Here is a 15,349-nt window from a genome sequence, read left to right on the forward strand (position 1 = left end):
ATGGCAGTGCACACAAATCATGGTCTCCTATTAATTGTGTATACATCCCAGCTTGCACATTTGGTTCCTTGGAAGTTGTGGGAACATATTTTTCGGGTTTCAAATTGGTTTCACATTTGGTTTCACCTGACTAGTAAAATGAAAAGTTCTTTAAACATTCTGAGAACAGAAGTGAACATTTCGCCTGTTCTGGGAATGTTTATTTTTAGGTTGCAGGGAGGTTCTGAGAACGTTTTATTCTGGTTCCTTTAAAGTTTTCCTGAGAGGTTTTAAAAACGCTCTGAGAACGGAAATTATAGGTTATTTAGAGGTTTTTGAATAACTTTCTTTAAACTTTCACTGAATGTTTTAATAACACTGGTAGCTTAGGTTAACTTTTTAGAATTCCATGCACAGATAAGACACATAGAACTGCATATACTTAGGCATTAATCATGCAAACACATTTGTTTTTTATTGTTACACGGCATCAGTGAGATTTTAACCTATAAGCTTCTGTTGTCTATCCATGGAATTAGTGCACTGCGTCACCAAGATGGAGCTAGCATACAATGTTTTTTATGCATACAAAGCTGTTCATTTTAGTCTATTGAAACAGACCCCATTTCAAAGAAAACACACACTCATTAAGATCAGGAATGGCCAATTAGTGGGCTCGGCCAACACACTTGGACACACTTAACAAGATAGTTTTGTTGATGCTGAGAACGGAATGCATATGCTTTTTAAATAACATTCTTAGAACATTCTCTGAACGTTAGTAAAGTTTTTTTTTTATGGAAAGTTTTCTTAAAGATCTCGGGAACGATTTGAGAACATGACTTTAAATTAAACCATTTGAATATCTGTATGAAACGTTATGCAGAAGTACTGAAATTTAGACAGAAGAACGTTGTTTCTTGAGGTTCTTGGAACAATTTGAGAACATTCCAGTTGGAGAACGTTCCTAGAACATTATCATGTTTGAACTTTTAGGAAACAGTCTGTTAACGTTATGAAATACCAAGAAAACCATTTATTTATTTTTTGTCAAGTTCCTTAAATGTACTGAGAATGCTCCAAAGCCAAGCAACTATTCGACACCATTCCCAGAAAGGTTGTATGCAAAACAACCATAGGACAACCACCCTCTCACCAAGCTCTAAGAAACATATGGTTGTCGAACTTTATGTGCTAGCTGGGATGTGTATACATACCCTGTAGGCTACTGCAGATGTTTTGCACAATAACTGATATCGAACAAATAGACATCAGAATAGTTTCAACCCAGAATATTTTGTTAAACCATGGAGAAAGAGGTGGTGGTGTCAGTATACGCCGATATTGCTATGTGTAATTATGATGATAATATATTTATCGAGTGCGCGTCATCGGGCGTGGTTGGCTGCCAGCGGCGGTAGTCAGGAGGCAGGATCTGATAGATGCGGTTTGACAGATCAGGGTTAGCCGCCAGGGGAGTCCATTTTCCTCCACAGTCCTCCCCGAGACACCCAGCTCACTTCTGTGCTCCACGGAGTGGACAGAGAGAGCCAGCCAGAGCCGCGCCTCTCTTCTCTCTCAGCTCGCAGCTGTGTAACAAACACACAGCAGCACACAGCATCAGCGCCGCACAGTCTGTGAGACTCTCAGCCCGACCCAACCACAGCCAGTGCAGCCTGTTCGGCTCACAAGGGAAAGTCCGGTGATCTGCTGTTTATGGAGATGAGATGCATGTGACCATATTGTCGCTGTAATATGAGTTTGCTAGCGGCATTTTGTGCCATGAGGACCTTGCAGGGATATCTAGTTCGGTAAGGCATGGCGCTTTCTGCTTGACAAAATACATCTCACAGGAGGTGGCGGCTGCTTGCACAGAACAACAGCACGGCGGAGACCAAACCCAGTGCGCCGAATTTAGATATGAGCTAAAAGTTTACAAACATTATAAGATGTTTGGGATCTACATTGAGTGTTTAAGTTTAGTGTAATTTTTGTTATTATGGGTGTAGACTGAACGGGGGCTTTTTCTCTTCACCGAGATAACGATGGCTTTCTGAGGAGGATATCTCTGCCTGCGCTATGATCTGGACCATGCGGACTCTGGTGCTGAGGACGCTGTGTGTGTTGTTGGGGAATGCACATGTCTTATCTCTCAGAAAGAATGGCGACATGCGAACTAGAGAAACAGCGGGGGGTTATTATGGGCTTAACGCCACAGCAACACACAGGACCGCTCACACAGCCATCAGAGAAGGTCCCCAAAACACAGTTTACAACAGCACTCGCCCCGGGGGACACGCTACAGGTACGTCCTACTCCAAACAGAATATTCAAACATGGATTGAAAAGATTCATTCTACTTCTGTGAGAAGGACGCGCTTAATTGCGGATGAAACAAAACATAGGCATGTAGGATTAAAACAACACCAATCCAACAGAACACTAACACTGGGGGATTACTCTGCGACCCCACATAGGGACCTGGTGCGCCGCCACAAGAGGAGAAAGTTGAATAGGGAGATTGGCGCAGCCGCTGCCATGGGGACGGCAGGTAGATACAATATCACTAAGCCCCCAGAAATGGGCCAGCAGCGCGGGGGACAACTGGACAGCGACAGACGCAAGAGAGGCACAAAAGAGGAGCAGAAGAAGGCGTTTAAGAGGGAGAGGGGGAGAAAAGTGTTGAACAAAAGCTCAATGGCTTTATCTCAGGCGCACAGCGCAGTGGGCGGGCTGGACCCCCCTCTCTCTCCATGGGAACCAATACCCAAGCCCCTAGCTCTCACCTCTACCGACCTACCCCTGGACTTCTTCACCAGGAGAAACGAGATGTTTACTTACCGGGAGGAAAACCCTTGGGATGCCACTCCAATGACCCCTCCCAACACAGCAGATTTTGGAAGCGAAATCAAAAACCCATTTTACCCAGTGACAAGTGAAACCTTTGGAGCTTATGCTATCACGGGCGTTTCTGCCGTCATTTTCCTCGCTGGGATAGCAGGGAACATAGCCATACTGTGCATCGTGTGTCAGAACTACTATATGAAGAGCATCTCCAACTCTCTCATAGCTAACCTGGCCATCTGGGATTTTGTAGTGGTCTTCTTTTGTCTGCCCCTTGTCATTTTCCATGAATTGACTAAGTCCTGGCTACTGGGAGATTTCACGTGTAAAATCGTGCCATATCTGGAGGTATTCTATTATGTTCTATTCTATTCTACTACAGATTGTCTCCTATATTGGTGGCTGAAGGGGCATCTGCACATTTCTCTTTGCATAGGCACAATTTCAAGTAGTATTGCATTGTCTAGTACACATTTATAATACAGTATTGTCATATTCAGAACAAGTTGTGATAGAAAAGTCTATCACAGTGAACATGGCACTAATCCATTTCACCCTAACAGGGGATTAGCCATCCTCGGCACAATAATAAACAAGATGAGTTCCCACCAAACTCAGATGTTACCTCAACTCATTATGACACCCAGTGTGACATCGCTACATACACCTGCTGGCTGCTGGATGGAAGTGGTATCTCTCCCTCCTCCCTTACCTCATGACACACACACACTTAATCCTTCCCTCTATCTCTCCCTCATTTTCTCCCACTTCTGTATCTCTCTCCCTCATTTTCTCCCACTTCTGTATCTCTCTCCCTCATTTTCTCCCACTTCTGTATCTCTCTCTCTCTCTCTCTCTCTCTCTCTCTCTCTCTCTCTCTCTCTCTCTCTCTCTCTCTCTCTCTCTCTCTCTTTGTGCAGTCATGCCTTTACTTTGTAACTTTGGGTTAAAACCCGTTTGTTATTCCCATAACTCCTAATCTCATTTTACAGTGTATTAGTGTTGCTGGTGGATGGTTTTGGGTTTCTGCAGCAGAGAAACATGACTTCTAAGTAGAGCACTAGGTGTGCGGTGAGGAGCGCTTGAAGAAGGTGTGAGTAGACCGTCTGGCTAGTGTGTTTGTGTGTGTGTGTGTGTGTGTGTGTGTGTGCGTGCGTGCGTGCGTGCGTGCGTGCGTGGAGGTTGGTTTCCGTGCATGTGGGTGAGTGCGTGCATGCCCATGAGTCCCTGCATACGTCAGTGCATGCGTGTGTGTCGTCCGGCCGTGCGTGTGCATGTGTGTGTCCGTGCGTGTCCTCAGCCCAGTGCAGTGCTGACCTGACCCACTGTGACTGTATGTGGATTAAGTGGGGAGTAAAGTCACTCCACAGGCAGAATGTGGGAGAGAACACTCCACTATGAGGAGAGGAAGCCTCGGGCTGCATTGCCCACTGACTCAGGACACACCCACCCACACACGGATGTGTGTGCAGACACAGTCAGACAGACTCACAGACGAAGACACACGTACGCACGTACATGACCACACAGCTAACACGGTGACGATAATGCATTAGATACAGACAGCTAGGAGAGGAGGAGAGCTGCTACAGTATTCCACTGAGACATGGACACTGATGGGAGGATCTCTCTGTGGTGTGTGTATGTGTGTGCGTGGCTTCTGTGGCCTGCTCATGTGGTGTATGTGAGTGTGTGTATGTATGTAATCAAGTCTCCAGTGATGAGCAGAGCTCTAACATGCTGACCACAATGCTAGCGTTGCACCCACACTGCTCGCGAGCGCTAACGAGCGTCTGCATTGCCAAGCTCTAAAATAGAATTGAGTTCTATTTGTGGCGCTGAACGCGGTGCAAGTCCTACCTTCCCCATCTCCTCATTGGTTTATAGAAGCATATACCAACGTGCCATCTCCTCATTGGTTTATAGAAGCATATACCCACGTGCCATCTGCTCATTGTTATACACACGTGGGTGATTGAAAGATGAACTGAGGTCAGTCAGTCAGTTATGGTAATAGACCTTATTATGAAAGTTAGATGCCAATCGCCATATAAAGTCCAAAGAAGAAAAAGCCGGGAAGGAGGAGAGATTACTAGAAACAATTCGGTTGACCTTTTTATGTGTATTAATTGTCGGAGTAGAGGACCTTGTGCATTTCATCTAGCTAAATTGCCATGAATGTTTCATGTTTTTTCGACCTTTCCCCAAGTTAATATAATTGGTTCAGAGTTTGTTTTGATATTTCAACCTGCGTGTCGTGATCGCGTTTGGTGTGGGGGGACAAAATCAATTTGCGCATGATGGCGCATGCGGACGCGCGCGTCCGGTTTGGGCTTGGTGATAATTATCCCATTCAGGCTATTTGTTGAGTGGAAGAGGCCCTTGTGCGTCATGAGTGCTGTTATGTGAATCACGTCCCTGGCTAATGTCTGCAGCATAGCCTATATCAACAGCCAGTAGTGAATAGTAAAGATATTGCTTCTATAAGTTCAGTGTGAACAGTGAGGCTCAGATAGGCATAGAGGGGTTCTCTCCAGCAGCTTTGTCCACTCTCAGACAGAGAGAGACTGGGAGGCTGAGGTGCTGCTGTCTGCAGTGAGATAAACTCATCCCAGTCTGCTGCAGGGAATAGACGTTCTACTGGGAGCCATTGAGGTCGGAGGTGGAGGACTGCATTGTGCTGGGATTGGTGTTAATAGCTAGACATTCATCACCCTGACACCCATGTATGTGGGCGCTCACTTGCACAGGCTCAATCACACACACATACACAGGCTCAATCTCTCTCACTTATGGACACACATGCACAGAATCTCAAACACACACTAAATTTCACACACACCTAGGCACTCTTTCTCTCTCTCTCGCTCTCTCTCTCTCTCTCTCTCTCTCACACACACACGCGCAGAACCTCTCTCACACACACACGGTAGCAGGGCGTACTGAGATTCCAGATGGGTGGGATGGCCTGCCCTCCACTGATCGTTACTCACAGTGATCCTCTCTGCACGTGCTCACTGTGGTTAGGGGAAGGACGGGTAGCCTAGTGGTTGGAGCGTTGGACTAGTAACCGAAAGGTTGCAAGTTCAAATCCCTGAGCTGACAAGGTACACATCTGTTGCTCTGCCCCTGTTAACAGGCAGTTAACCTAACCTAGGAACACTAGGATGTCATTGTAAATAAGAATTTGTTCTCAACTGACTTGCCTAGTTAAATAAATAAAAGGACTCTCATACACACTCCCACATATGCACTTCATCCAACAGCACATTATCTGTCCCTCCTGATGGGCACATACATGATAGTTCATTGGAATTTATGTTAATGATTCAGTGTATATAATTAGTATTTGTAGATGATGGGTGATAATTATCCCATTCAGGCTATTTGTTAGCTAGAGGATGACCTTAGAGATAAACAACATCACAACCCAGAGAGAATCAAACACAATTATTACAGAAGCAGAAATTAAATATTGACTTATTTATAACTGTGTGAATCATGTGTATGCACAGCCAGTGTAGAACCAAATGGAATAGAATAGAACTGTAATGTCCACTTGGTAATAGACATTTACCATGAGCTTCATCTCAACAGTAACCTAGGCTAACCGTATCACACATAGAGCTAAAACAGTGAACATTAAATCAGTGTTACAGTTCAGAGGCTACGTCATGGAGTCATAAGAGTGCTCAGGTCCACATTTAGCCCTGTCTGCTAGCTTGTCTCTGTGATGATCCATTCCCTGACTGTACAGAGAGACTGATGATCCCCCGTGGCAGAGTGGCAGCCAGGGCCTAGGCTTCTCCTGTTGGAGTTATGGTCTGGGGAAGGAGGGAGAGAGGGAGGGTCAGACGCAGTCAGCCTGTAACAGAACTGAACTTTAATAGCTTTTGTCTTCAGCTTATTAATGCGCTCAGTGTGTGTGTGTGTGTGTGTGTGTGTGTGTGTGTGTGTGTGTGTGTGTGTGTGTGCATTTGTGAGTATTGCACCATTTATCAATAGATGAGAGTCATTACCATGACAGCCGCTCAGGATCCAACATGGCCGCCCGCCGTGGGGCCCCCAGTCACTCAGTCGCCATTAAACTCCAATCAATAACATGGGTTTTGAAGGCAACTGCTCAGAGGAGCTTAATCAGGGAATTCGTGGGCCATTATTAAACTAGCAACAGGGGAAATGTCTCTATTACCTGCTGTACAATATAAGTAACTAGGACAGACAATGGTGCTGTACAGACTGTGAGCATGGCCACAGACAAGGCAGACATGACAGGGGTCAGGTCTGCCAAATTGGCCTGTTAATAATTATAAAGATGTCAGGCCGTTGTATGAATAATTAGGCTAGCGCATACACACACACACACAAACACACACACAGCTTTCAGTTAAGCAACAGTGTTTAGTTTGACTTGTCTCCAGACTTGTCTTCAGGCTATGAAATATTCACAATTTTGGCACCTGTGTGAGTGTACAAAGCAGAGTAGGGCTCGAAGGCAGTCACTTGGCACACAGATGCGATGGTGCGTGGTTGTTCAGGAAGCAGGAAGCCCTCTCTAGCTGTAATTAAAGCAACCAATCACACTGTATGACCAGCACAGGCTGAAGGTCATCATTAGTCACCACGGAAGAGGGATCTTGTTTACAAGATATAAACCAAGTTTTTGGTTAAATCAATGTTTTACCAACTCGTTTTTTTGTTGCCAGTTTTACTGTTTTAATATTAACAGAAAAAAATAAAGTTATGGTCCTTGAAGTGTACAGGAGTATATACCAGGTGCAAGGTAACAAAATGTCTCATAAAAGGATTAGAAATACCTACACACTGTCACATCTCTTTGAAGTCTACCGGAGCATACTGTACAATAGCATGCAGGTATTTACTTTCCTTTCATACGTCTCTCTAATGGCTGACCCAGTGTTGTTCTCTTTTGGCTCTACTTCATTAGAACAGTAGCTGCTTTGGCAGAGATCCATAGTCCATGTGTGGTTCTCCTCTCTATCTCTATCTCTGCAGGATGTTACTGTTTAGAAGGCTGTAGCCTCTGTGGCCTCCCAGGGACGTCTGGGAAACACTAGTCTAATTAACAGATAGAGAGAAGAAGAGAGGAAGAGAGAGGGGGGAGGGAGTGGGGAAGGAGAGCAAGAGAGGAGGGAGAACAAGAGAGAGAGAGATGAGAGAAGGAGAGTGAGGTAACGAGAAGAGGGAGTGGGTGAGGGAGAGAAACCTCCACAGCTTTACTATTTATGTAGTAAACTGCAGCAGCAGTAATCACAGAGCAGGACCATACAGACCATAGCAGCTGGGTCTGGCTACAGTTAGTTTTCCCTGTAGTAACTACAGTCAAAGTGATTCCAGATGGAGAGGGATACGTTCCAGGTTCCTTGCTGTGCCTCAGTCTTTCAGACTCGAACCAAGGCATAGCAGAGACTTGGTTCTGAATGAGTTGTTTTCTAAGCTTTGAAAGGCTTACAATTTGGCATATATTTTCAGTTTAATGCGTTCTTTCAATTCAAGGAAAGACTCAGTACAATCCTCTGTGAGATTTCTATGAATTGTGTTGTCATCTTTGTGAAAGTAAAATGAAAAAGGACTATTTGGTGTACACTGTCAGATGAGTCAACATTCTGATGAACCACTTGTCTTTGTGATAAACCATTAACCATTTCTCCCTGTATTTGTCCCCAGGTGGCATCTCTAGGTGTGACCACGTTCACCCTGTGCGCTCTGTGCATTGACCGGTTCCGCGCAGCCACCAATGTCCAGATGTATTACGAGATGATCGAGAACTGCACCTCCACTACAGCCAAGCTCGCCGTCATCTGGATCGGAGCTCTCCTATTGGCTCTCCCTGAGCTCTTGATCCGCCAGCTGGTCACCGAGGACCCCGCCCTCCCAGATGACCCCCCAATGGAGCGCTGCGTGGTGCGCATCTCGACATCGCTCCCAGATACACTCTACATCCTGGGTCTAACCTACGAGGGCGCACGGCTCTGGTGGTGCTTCGGCTGTTACTTCTGCCTCCCTACGCTCTTCACCATTGGCTGTTCCCTCGTCACCGCCCGCAAGATCCGCCGCGCCGAGCAGGCCTGCGTCCGCGGCAACAAGAAGCAGATACGCCTAGAAAGTCAGATGAACTGTACCGTCGTGGCGCTCGCCATCGTGTACGGCGCCTGCGTGGTCCCGGAGAACATCTGTAACATCGTATCGGCATACATGGCGGCGGGCGTGCCGGAGCGGACCATGGCGGTCTTACACCTCCTGTCACAGCTGTTGTTGTTCTGCCGGGCGGCAGTGACGCCTGTGTTGCTCCTGTTATTATGTCGCCCGCTAGGCAGGGCCTTCCTGGACTGTTGTTGTTGCTGCTGCTGTAACCATGCCCACTCCTCAGGCACGGCTAGTGATGATAATGAACATGAGTGTACCACAGAGCTGGAGCTGTCGCCCTTCAGCACCATACGCAGAGAGCTCAGCAACTACACTCCCGCAGGGTCCAACTGTTAAAACCACACAACTACTGTTAAAGGTCCAGTGCAGTCAAAAACATGATTTTTCTGTGTTTTATATTCAGTGTATGTTTCCACACTATGAGGTTGATATAATACTGTGAAATTGTGAAAATTATGGTAATGCCCCTTTAGTATAAGATCCTTTTGAGAAGACCGCCTGAAATTCAGCCTGTTTTGGTGGGATAGAGTTCTAGCCTGCCTGGTGACATCACCAGTTGGTAAATTAGTTAGACCAATAAGAAAGAGAGTTACAAACGTCTCTGCCAAAAACAGCAAGTTTTCAGTTTTCCCCTCCCCACTCAGACCATTAACCAGACAATCTGAGCTAAATTCTTGCTGGAGAAATTGTTATTTTCTAAGAAGCTGTTTTTCTTTTTTGACAGGTTACTTAATTATTACCCAAAAATGATATGATATTGAGATAAAAACGGCTGCATTGGAACTTTAATGACTACACAGCTACTCACATTGCAGGACTATACAAACATACTAGTACACAGAACTGTACAACTTCACACCTGCAGAGTCAAACTGCTAAGACTGCACACCTTTGCAACTATTGAACTATACAACATTTCACAAGCAGGATCAAACTGCTTGGATTACATAGCAGTACACCAACAGTACAAAACTACAGTAAACTACTACACAGTTAGCTACACAACTGACAAACTGGGTGCTAGGGCCACACAACTACTGTACAGCATACTATTACACTATTACACAACTACTGTATATAACTACACACAAGCAGGGAAAAAGTGCCAGGACTACACACTATACATCCGCAGGGAGCAAGTAACATCTAAACAGCCATACTGCCGAGACAACTGCACAACAATCCAACTGCACTACAACACCAATACACATACTGTGCTCAAACCCAGTACACAAACCCAGTGGTCTGAACTGGGACCAGACATGAATGGACAAAGCCAGACACTCGAGACCAGACTATGCTGGACTGTGTTGAGCTGAAATGGACTCAGTGGAGTGGACTAGGCGTGGCTGGGCGGGACTTGGCTGGGCTGGAGTGGACTCCGAATACTTGACTGGAGTGGACTGGGCTGGACCGCACATACTCACGTCACCCCTCACTCAAACTCTGCACTCACGATTCAGTTCACACACGCCTTACTCACACACTGGACTGTACATACTGTATACTACACACTCTATCACTCTAGTGAAGGAAAGCTATATAGAGAAGGAAAGAAGGAAGGGTATGGAGGAGGAATATAAGGACATTACAAGCATATTGTAATTGTTTTCTTTTAATGCGCATTAATATTACTGTAATCGTCGTAGTCGATTTCTGCATACAACTCTGCACTGCCAAACACCTTTCCTCGCTTTCATACTCTGTCGTGCCCTTCTGTTAGTGTCAGAGTCAGGGACTCTGTCTCTGTGTCTTTTCTGACAGTAACTTGTTCTAAATGGCCGAGTGTACAGTGTTGTGATTCAAACTCTTGATGAAGTCGGTGATTCTTGTAAACTGTTTAATTGAACTTTGTGAGTATCTTGTTCACTCTGTCTGTATTTGATACCAGAAGATGTAAGCACACACAGTCATCAGTCTAGTTTCTGGTTTCTAAATAGCTTTTTATATAGCCAAAAAAACTGTCCCTTTGATTAAAAAAATAACTTCATCTTGACTGCAGAAGTGCAGCTCTGTAAAAAAAATGTTTTGAGTGGTGTATTACTTTCTTTGTATTCCTGACCTGAAACGAATTCACGATGTTTTCCCCGTACACCTGGACAGAGAAACGCACCGTGGGTGTGCAACACCACAGACACTTCCAAATTCATCATCTATAGATTACACAGTCAGAGCAGAACATACATCAACAGCATACATGTAACCGTCTTTACAGTGTTATACAACGATGACGATAGCAAAGAAGCGTCTGGCGTGGACGTGAGCCTGTGTTAGTGGCGATAAGGAGAGATGAATGTTGGGTTTATCATCACCGTAACAGAATTATCTGTCACAAGAAAACTAAGCAGAGCCAGCTCTGTTTCCACTCCTGGAGGAATCTGCTGTGTGTACTGCTGCACTCCCACTGCTCTGAGGAGGTGGTATTTTCTTTCTCACACCACCGCTCCTCTATTTGATGTGTCGCAGAGAGCGAGAGATAGATCAGCTATTTCTGTCTGTGTAAGAGAACAGCTCGGAAAGACAGGCAGGAACGGACCATGCTAGCATTCTACTGACAAGACACACGTATTCTAATTTCTACTGACAATCAATGTCTTCTGGCATTCTATCGAGACATGGTCATTAGGGGTAACATTTGACTGACCATCAATCAACATTCCATTTCCATTCCATTTGCAACAGACAGTCAACAGGATTGGCATTGATTCTTGGCATTTTATGCAGCACTGTGACATCTATGTCATTCACCTCTCAGATTCTGAATCAAAAAGCCCAATTTACATCCTGATTAAAATAACAGTTCTGTGCACTTTAAGAAACAGCAAAAATTGAGGCTATTGTCTGAATCTTTCTCATTCTCTTTCCCATCTGAGTTCAAGCTGCATCGTGGGTTGCTGTCGCCATCGCGTCCCAGATAGGATGACAGGCATCTGTGCCATTCATGCTGGTCATTTTCCAAAAACATTAGGACTCTAGACATCACAGTGGTTCAATCACACTCAATCAGAGCCTCAGCAGCTAAAGTCCTGTCTATAGCTCCATCTGCGCCTCTGTCTGTCTGAACCTTTGTCAGTCTGTCTCTGAGGGAGCAGGATGAAGAATACTCTGTCTTATTCAACTCGCTGTTGTCACTATCATTCAATCTCAGGAATAGTTTCCCACACCCAGATTAAACCTGCAATTAAGTTTAAGATTCCCATTGAGTTTCATGCTTTTCAGTCCAGGAATAGGCTTAATCTGGGTCCGGGAAATTGGTAGGCTACATCTATTGAGCTACCTGGCTTGTATTACAGTATCAGCAGTCATGCTTACAAAATTCTAGTAAACATACAGTATGAGTATAATTTGGGCTGGGTGACATCATAACAGTTACCCGTTAGCCCTGACACGAGCTCACGCCACATCAGCGTTAACCATGGCCAGTGCTACGCTAACGCTAGCCCCTCTCGCCTCACGTCACTGCAGCTCAGCACTTACAATCCCCTTTCTCCTCACATCACTGCAGCCCAGAGCTAATGCTAACTAGCCCCTTCTCCGCACATCACTGCAGCCCAGAGCTAACGCTAACTAGCCCCTTCTCCTCACATCACTGCAGCCCAGGGCTAACGCTATGCTAAAGCTAGTCACTAGCCCCTTTGTCCACATATCACTGCAGCATAGCGCTAATGTTAGCTTACCCTTTCTACTCACATCACTGCAGCCCAGTACTAACACTAGCTAGCCCTTGCTTCTCATATTTCTTATGCAAACTTAAGCTAGTCGTTAGCTCCTTTCTCCTCACATCACTGTCAAACCACTCTCCACTGAGTTTCCTCCTGATATTATCACTTTATTCTGTTTGCCAGAAATATGAGTTGCCCGCTGTCAACAGTCATTACTGTCATCCATGAGTTCTCTGGGTGCAGATATATTGCATGGAATCAGATATCTACTAGGAGGAACCTGATTTTCATTTTGATGGTTGTGTTTCACACAATTGCAATATCAAGGCACAAGGCAAGACCCAGATGCAGACACAGGAGGCAGATGATTGGAGTCTGACAATGTTTAATAATCCAAAGGGGTAGGCAAGAGAATGGTCATGGACAGGCAAAAGGTCAAAACCACATCAGAGTCCAGGAGGTACAGAGTGGCAGACAGGCTCGTGGTCAAGGCAGGCAGAATGGTCAGGCAGGCAGGTACAGAATCCAGAAACAGGCAAGGGTCAAAACTGGGAGGACTAGAAAAATTAGAATAGCAAAAGGAGTACAGGAAAAACACGCTGGTTGACTTGACTAAACATACAAGACGAACTGGCACAGAGAGACAGGAAACACAGGGATAAATATAATGGGGAAAATAAGTGACACCTACAGGGAGTGGAGACAATCACAGGAACAGGTGAAACAGATCAGGGCATGACATGCAAGGAAATTGACATATTCCTTGAGGAGTAGAGGAATATTCTGTCTTATTGTGTGTATTCTCTCTCCCTCTAACCTCTTTCTCCCTATCTGCAGTATGCTAACTATAGGCATTTTAATGGGTGAGTTTTGATCTGTCCAGTCAAACACATTCAAATGTGTCCGGCCAGTAGCACAGTGGGAACAATGCATAATTCAACCCTGGCAAATTAACCAGCAGTCAACTGTACAGAACAGCATACATATGCACTACAGAAGAAATGGAAAAGTGGTAAAGGAGTTTAGTTTTTAGACAGAGTCCTAGGTTGTTAACTGGGAACCATGCTAAGACATATTTATGTATAAGGAGCCAGTCACGATGCGATTCACTGGCCCGAGACCTCCTTTCCCACTGTCTCTGAGACAATCTGTCAGTGCCATTTGAGTTAACATGGGTGAGAGAGAGAGAGAGAGAGAGAGAGAGAGAGAGAGAGAGGAGGATGTTTTAATTTCTTTTTAGCTGTTAGTGTCTAATGCAGGCTGACAGTGAGAGAGAGAGTGAGAGAGACGCTACGGCATGCTGCTCTGTGCATACTCTATTGATTTGAGTCCACAATCAGGGTTTTGAGTGGTTTTCCTAACCCTTTATCGATTCAATCAATCTGAAATATGTATCTTGGGCAATGTAGACAGGAACCTAAACCGTGCAGTATTATGTGTGCATTAGGGTGGAAGAGACGAGGTTGCTGCCACACTAGAGATCAAAGATAGAGAAATAGAAAATAAGGCCTAGATTGAACCAGATCAAACGTTAACCAACATCTGCATAGCTGATGGGAGGTGTAACTGCGTTGGTGCTGTCAAATTGGTGAGCAGCTGCTCTTGATCATTGTCATGAAGTCACATCCGTCCTACTCGTGCTAAAAGTTCAAAACGAGAAAGTGTAAGCTATATAGAAATAATGACACTCAAATTGAAAATCATTAAAGTGCGTAATGAGGATCTCTATCAGCTGAATCATGGTCTATATTTCATCTCATATTCTGGTGTTGGAACTTGTAAACAAGGCTGCAAGAGATTTCACTTAATGCGACTCCGTGCAGCCTCTGGCAATGTCCGCTTTAGGTATAGGCCATTAGGCTAGTCGCCAATGCTCGAAAATGTCTTTAGTTTTTGAGATACTCCTACCCGAGGTAGAACAAAACACGACCATGTAGTTCCCATCTCTTATGTCTCCCATTTATCAAATGGTTGTGTAAATATTTTACTGGTTAAATGTATAGATATTGTGACACACCCCCTAAACTCAAAAAGTGCTGATTAATACCTGGCTGGAGGGGGGATGGGCCACATAAGATCATGTAACCCAATATTGCAGGCTCTGATATTGCTAACATTTAGAATACTAGTAGTCAGTTGTCTGCATCGTGGAAATATAGACCTGTAAACACAGAGATATAATAGGAGGAAATGTCAACTATGAATATTAATGATGAATGTAAGCTTTACTTTTTGGTAACTGATTAATAGACAAGTAAAAGTTGCTCTTATTATGTGCTGTATCGTCCTGTCTGACAAAAGTTTTTTTACTACTTAACCTTTATTTAACTAGGTAAGTCAGTTAAGAACAAATTCTTATTTAAAATGATGGCCTACCGGGGAACAGTGGGTTAACTGCCTTGTTCAGGGGCAGAACGACAGATTTTTACCTTGTCAGCTCAGGTATTCGATCCAGTAACCTTTCAGTTACTTGCCCAACACTCTAACCACTAGGCTACCTACAGTTACACAGGTTCTTGGATGTTGTGGCTACTGTAAAATAATCGGCTTTAAGTAAAACAAGTGAGGTCAGACACTGAAAATTGAAAACATTTTCACTCAAAAGTTCCTCTGTGGATTTTATTTGTTCAGTTCCTACTCTTGCAATTACATTACCCCCCACCCCATCCAAATCCAATATGGTGTCCAAAATCCAA

At 44.7% G+C, this 15,349-nt stretch overlaps 1 protein-coding gene across 3 annotated transcripts; it reads left to right on the top strand.

Annotated features, from left to right (window-relative positions):
• The first annotated feature begins 1,279 nt into the window (after positions 1-1,279).
• On the top strand, positions 1,280-10,620 carry LOC106576108 (prosaposin receptor GPR37). 3 transcript variants are annotated; one of them, XM_014152995.2, is made up of 3 exons: positions 2,890-3,171; positions 3,387-3,513; positions 8,512-10,620. In XM_014152995.2, the coding sequence occupies exons 2-3, from the start codon at positions 3,421-3,423 to the stop codon at positions 9,325-9,327; spliced, it is 909 nt and encodes a 302-aa protein (XP_014008470.1). In that variant the 5' UTR covers positions 2,890-3,171; positions 3,387-3,420; the 3' UTR covers positions 9,328-10,620. The 3 variants fall into 3 exon arrangements, with proteins under 3 accessions (XP_014008468.1, XP_014008469.1, XP_014008470.1); XM_014152993.2 differs by lacking the exon at positions 3,387-3,513 and having other exon boundaries at positions 1,280-3,171; XM_014152994.2 differs by lacking the exons at positions 2,890-3,171; positions 3,387-3,513 and adding an exon at positions 1,287-2,284.
• The last annotated feature ends 4,729 nt before the right edge of the window (positions 10,621-15,349 follow it).

This window comes from Salmo salar, chromosome ssa17 (assembly GCF_905237065.1).
Source record: "Salmo salar chromosome ssa17, Ssal_v3.1, whole genome shotgun sequence".
NCBI lineage: Eukaryota > Metazoa > Chordata > Actinopteri > Salmoniformes > Salmonidae > Salmo > Salmo salar.